Genomic DNA, 6,130 nt, shown 5'->3' with positions numbered 1-6,130 from the left:
GATGAAAGGTTGCATTCTGCTTTGTTGCTGTAACTTTGATTATGTGTGATACAATAAAGGATGCATTTGTTGCACAAAGCGTTTGTACTATGTGTACACGTATATACTGGATGTTGTGTAGGAATCAAGTTTCTGCCAAGTAGCGTTCTGGAAATACTTTGTGGAGGTCCATCAAATTTTTATTTGCTCAGCAGTCCCAGCCAATGCTGGAAAAGGGGTTTTACAAAGAACATACAAAGATCAACAAAGGTAAGGCTCACCACAATTTATTCAATTGTCAATTATGTGGACTCTTGTCGTGTGAGTTGAACATGAAATAATTGGCTGTTTCATCATCATGATTGTAAAATGTCCAAAGATCTCACATCACATTAACTACAGTATGGTCCCCCTTCAATGGAAAAAGCTGCACTTTGGACTCGCAAATTGGTGTTATTGTGTGGAGTTGCATATTATAGAGTTGAGAAGATATAGGATGAATCTGCATGAAGTTACTCTTAGCAATTGGTGATATCACTTAAGAAAAACAGGAACCTTCACAACTGATGTTCGTACTTTGATGTTTTGTGTAAAGCTATCATTTACCAAGACAAGTAGTGTTGTTACAAGAGCTGTCACTTTTGTAACTCCTAACGACTGACTTGGATGCTTAGCTCTGATGGGCCCTGGCATGGGAAGGGTTAACTTAGTCATTACACACATGATCTATAGCAGTAGAGATGCTCACAGAGCTTTCCTCTACTTCCAACCAGTTACCTCCTCCACCTAGGAATGTTTCAAGGCTTCGTTTGGGCAGGAATGAAACTGTGATCCTACTCTGTAAACAAGCTATCGTCCTTAGTAGGTTCTACAAATTGGGCTTTTGGGCGGCATAAGTTTTCTGACTTTTTCCTTGTGCGCCAAAACTCAGTACCGAGAACTGATATGCCATTAAAAAAAATGTCAGAAGCCCCCAAAAAGCCTGACTCATAGAGCCTTCCATGGTGGCCAGCATAAAACAAAGGGAGAGCTTTTCGTACCATGTAGGAACTACAAGTAGGAAATACAAGTAGGAAATACAGTAGTCATACCTAAAACCAGATTTCTCCAACTTACTCTTGTATTCACTTACTTCTTACAAAGTTGACATTTTGCAGCAGCTTTGGAAATTGTTACACACTACAAAATTTTTAGTGATTTTTGCTTGTTGTGGTGTGCATGCTTGTGATCATAACTGCCCTTCCCCCCCTGTCATTTCTGATATCTACAGAAGATAGTAAGATGTAAGCAGAATCAAAATTGTTCATCTAATGTACAAATGTATTGGGCCTTTCTGAAATTGCATTATGATATAGCCTCCACCAGGCCTTCCTAAGGGGTTATGGATAGTAGAATTCGGCAAATACAGGGTGAACAATTGGCCGGGAGAGAGCCAAAGTTAGGGCAACATTTTCCCTTTGTTTAAGCAAAAGAAACCGTATGGTGACCAAACTCGCCTCGCCAATCACTCTCTCTGTCTGGCTAAATATCACTATGTCTATTTCTCAGCCATCATGTTAGTCTGGTGGAGACTACTCATGACATGTTATGCTACAAATAACATTGCCTCTTCAGCTAGCTATTTGTACACTTGTTGACGGTGTTCAGACTGCAGATGTGAGTTAAAGTACGACACGAAACACAAAGATAGTACACACTGCCGCAGCAGTCGGGTGTTTAGAAGACCACAATAGTTCTCTTTTTTTCATGTCTCTTGCATTCGCTGACATATACATAATAAAGCTATCTGCACGGTAATGTATGGACTGACTACGACGTGGAGTTAATGTTTTTCTATCTTAATCTTAAGCTGTTTGTGTTGACTTAAAGCTCGTCCTTCGCGTGTGTGGCTTTCCTCTTCAGGAAGGACATGAAGTCGTCAACTTCTCGCCCACCCTGCAGAAAAATCAATGAATCAACAAGAAGGGTGACATTAGTACAGCAAATATATAATGTTTACTGTCACATTGTCTACCCCAACTAACTACTGCTCTGTTTATTCGCACTCAAACATATTCATTTGTATATGATGTCCGGCCCCTTCAACTCTGTCCTGCCACTTGCTACATAATCTAACCCAACAACACAGGGTGTCTGCTACAGCACCAGTTTTCACAAAGACAGCCCTCTGGTCCAGGTCAATGACCTTATTTGTTTACAAAGGGATCATTCGAGTGATAACAACTAAGGTAAGGCTACTTACATTGTATTTTTCTGGATTGTCTTTTCCACCTATGGGGGCCCAGAATATCGTTGGGAATCTACAAACAAAGTGGACAATAAGAATGGTAAGAACGTCATATAAACAATGAAGGACAACATGTGAATATTCTAAATAATTACCTTAAAAAAATTAATGTACATCTTTAAACGCAATTCAGCTTTCAGCTGCAATGTTTGTGATATTAAGCAATAAACCATTTATGATAATGCAAAGACAAAAAAATGAGACAAACTCACCCTGAGACTTTGAAGCTGCCAGGTGTGTCATTAGCTGTGGCATCCATTTTGGCGATGACGATGCTTTCTGTATCCTTCAACTGTAATGACACATATAATACATCAATCAGAGAAGCCAAGTCACAAGCCTCAATGGGTCAGTTTATTGAAGAAGACCAGAGTGACTGGTCAAATCTCTAAGTGAGAACAATCACTTTTGTTGGAACAAAAATTTTAACCTAAACATGTAACTACCAACACAAATGAACTTTTCTAATACACTGATTAAGTTGAAGGACACAACATTGAGAAAGCAAATTACTTACTTATTATTTATCTAAAGGACTACCTTGTGGGCGCCATGATGGATAAAGCGGATTGCAGATCGAGGGAGAGGGTTCTGGACTGGGAAACCCCAACCGAATGATCATCTATCAGTTACTGATGTTATTTATTGTCCAGTCACCGCCAATTTCTGGCATTTTGAGAGGCAAGTCATGGCAAGACAGTGATTGTCAGTGGTCCTTGGGATGTTCTTATATTTTGAACCAAGGCTTTTGTTGATTTTGACCGTCAAGGGTTGGATTAAAACATTTTCAGTCACACACCACAACGTTCTGGCAATTGACAGAAAAACAGGTGCTGGCTAGAGCCCCGTCTCTAACGTACCTTTTCTCCGAGCTCGTCCCATTTTGGCGCCAGGTTCTTGCAGTGGCCGCACCACGGGGCGTAGAACTCGATCAACACGTCTTTGGTCTCGTCCATCACAATCTCATCAAAGTTCTCCGCCACAACAACCTGGGAAACAGACCATAAGTCATGTCACAAGTCTCATCATCTAGTCGTGAGAGTCTCTCGGTGAACAGAACAAAAAGGACTATGATGATGTTTAAAGTTAAACCTTTTGATCCAACACAAAAATTCTCTCACCTATAGCTTTCGACCAGTCACCCTGGTCTTCCTCAGTAGACTGACCCAGTGAAGCTTGTCACGTGGCTTCTCAGTCTACTGAGGAAGACCAGAGAGACTGGTTGAAAGCTCTAGGTGAGAGAATTTTTATGTTGGATGAAAAGTTTTAACTTTAAACATGTAACTACCAACACAGATGAACTTTCATGATACATTATGATGATGATAACAAAGAAAGGTTCAAACAGTTATTCACAACTGCAGAAAGCAAGATACCAGCCCAGAAGAGAACAAGAAATAGCCATGCTTTCAAGTACCAGAGTTATCAACCAAGGCTTGAGGTGTTCAAGAATTCATTCTTTCCTAGAACTATCGCAGAGTGGAACTCACTGTCACCAAGTACAGTAGGGGCATTGTCAATAGATAGCTTTAAACAAAGTCTAGAGCTAGAAGTGCAAGGGTTAGGTGTAACAAGTCGATCGGTGTAATGTAGCCAGCTGCCGCCGCGCCGCGTGCCTGCGAAGCTGGTGTGTTACGCCGAAAGGCGGTTATACCGACTATACAGATACAGATACAGATACTTTCTGAAGCATCTATAGTGGCACAGTTTCTCGGTGAGCCAATGCATGTTGTTGCAAATGATGGAACAAGGGTAAAGAAATCGTTCGCAATTGCAGTGAAGTAAAAAGCTTTTGCAAGTAGCTAGTAGTGCAGTGTGGCTTCTCTATGACACCAGGTCACCCCTACTCTTCTTGATTAAGTGTACTTGGTTCTTTCACATGTAGATGTCCATGGTGACGTGGCCATTTGCAAAAAAAAAGTACAACCCACATCAATCAGTACTAAAAGTAACTCAAACCCAAGTACAGGTGAGAAAAGTAAAGAAGCACAGGTGTTGTTACCTTGACGGGTCCGTCGTTGTCTTCAGGAACGGGCTCAGACTTCAGGTACCTCTTCACATTGCCGTCCAGGAAGTCTCGAACAAACTTCTCCAGGTTGTCAACACTGCGAGAGATTTTAAAAATCGATCAGCGTCTTTTAAAGCCAAGACAACAGAACAGCTACAACTTACTTTCTTGGTTTGAGCTTCCACCTGAACCAATCTTGAAAGAGAGTTTAAGTAGGTGACTCTGGGTCTTGGATATAAATCATATCAGAGCTTTTTGTTCTGTTACATTATCAGTAAAATGTAATATTTTATATGCAATGGTTTTACCCTACGACAACATGATGTCAAGTGTGCTTTTGTCTTAACACTACATTCGATGACCAAATATCTGACAGATTGCTAAAAAAGAAACCTGGTGCAAGCATGTCTAACCCCCGGTTGGGGAAAAATGATGTTAAATTCGGTTAAAAGAAAAAAAAAAAGCAAAAAAACAGGCAGATAAAAAATGCAGCTATCATTTGCTAAATCTTTTTAGATCGTATTTTGCATCATGCATAATACATTTTGTTGTGTTGTTGAATCGAGAACGAATCTGAATTTGTCCTTCATATTGAACTTGTCATCCCTTTTATCCTGTTTGCTTGTTTGTTGATTTGAGAATTTACCTGAACTCATCCTTCATGATGTACTTGTCGTCACTCTTGTCCCTGGCCGCCACGACGGGCTTGTCAGCACTGCTGGAGTCCAGCCCGAACTCCGACAGGTGGCTGTAGAAGTCTCCCCGGCTCGCGATGGCGAAGTTAACGTCCTTCCCTTCCTCCTTCAGCTTTGTCGCAACCTTCAGCACCCTGAAGACGTTTTATGCAAGATTTAGGCTAAAGGATCCAATGTATACAATGATCATGATAAAGAGTTAGTAACTTTCAATTCAGAGACTAGTTATTTCATACACCAGCTGACGCAATTTATATTTCATGGATATGTAGTAAATTTAGGGATACATGTACCTTCCAACCTTCTAAAGCATGAACTTCTAGACAAGATTTTTTATATAACAACGGAAAGGCATAAAAAAAAATCACAAATATACATAGATGGAAAAAATGCTTACCTGTTTCTCCAGTAGTTACTTCCTGAAAAAGAAAGGAAACAACCATAGGTATGGATGAAAGTAAAATATGAATGTATAGCAAATGACAGAATTGTATTTTCCTACAAAGTTTGAGATAGTACGCCACCTAACAACAAACAGAAGTGCTCCCCTCCTTACCTTTGGCATTTTTGACATAGTCCACATCATAGTACGCCACGACCAGCGGCTTCTTGAACTTGTCCTGGTTGCTGTCGGTCATGTGACCACACAGTCCTAGACTGGTCAGAACAAAGGGACAGACAGGATGGTTAACATTCCAAGTTCCAAGAATGTAGGTCAGGTTACTGAACTGCCAATACTGTCTTAACTACTTGGACAGTCTTATACCCTGGGAAAAGGTACAGATTGACCAGGATTCAGTTGAATACAACACAACCTTTCAAGATAAGCGAAAGCAGTATTCTACATGCCTGTTTGGCTTATTTATGCTAATAATTACTTTTTTGACATCGATATTATTAGCCTCGCTCTACAAAATTGAAGTTGCCTCTACTTTCAGCATGCTTTTCTTAAAATACAGCAGGTTTTTCGTACTACCGTATGATGAACTGACTGCGCTAGTAAATGCTTATTGAATGAATGACTTTATTTCAGGTTATCCCCATAGTACAAACATAAAACCACAGAAACACTAAACATACAACAATTTATACACATTTTAAAAATATGTATTTCTGTATTACATAATTAAATATATATATATATATATATATATATATATA

The 6,130-nt window shown here is 39.9% G+C and overlaps 1 protein-coding gene across 1 annotated transcript in view; it reads right to left on the bottom strand.

Moving 5' to 3' along the window:
- Positions 1-1,532: 1,532 nt before the first annotated feature.
- LOC109465434 (protein disulfide-isomerase A3-like) overlaps positions 1,533-6,130 on the bottom strand; it is a 9,135-nt gene continuing 4,537 nt past the window's right edge. Inside the window, exons 7-14 of the mRNA XM_019762704.1 lie at positions 5,526-5,626; positions 5,367-5,388; positions 4,921-5,103; positions 4,269-4,371; positions 3,127-3,255; positions 2,479-2,558; positions 2,222-2,279; positions 1,533-1,914 (exon numbers count right to left, since the gene is read on the bottom strand). Coding sequence (XP_019618263.1) covers positions 1,843-1,914; positions 2,222-2,279; positions 2,479-2,558; positions 3,127-3,255; positions 4,269-4,371; positions 4,921-5,103; positions 5,367-5,388; positions 5,526-5,626 — 748 coding nt within the window. The 3' untranslated portion in view covers positions 1,533-1,842. The remainder of the gene's footprint in view (positions 1,915-2,221; positions 2,280-2,478; positions 2,559-3,126; positions 3,256-4,268; positions 4,372-4,920; positions 5,104-5,366; positions 5,389-5,525; positions 5,627-6,130) is intronic.

This window comes from Branchiostoma belcheri, unplaced genomic scaffold (assembly GCF_001625305.1).
Source record: "Branchiostoma belcheri isolate BF01 breed outbred unplaced genomic scaffold, Haploidv18h27 scaffold15, whole genome shotgun sequence".
In the NCBI taxonomy this organism is placed as follows: Eukaryota; Metazoa; Chordata; class Leptocardii; order Amphioxiformes; family Branchiostomatidae; genus Branchiostoma; species Branchiostoma belcheri.
This window is presented reverse-complemented; position numbering and strand designations above follow the sequence as displayed.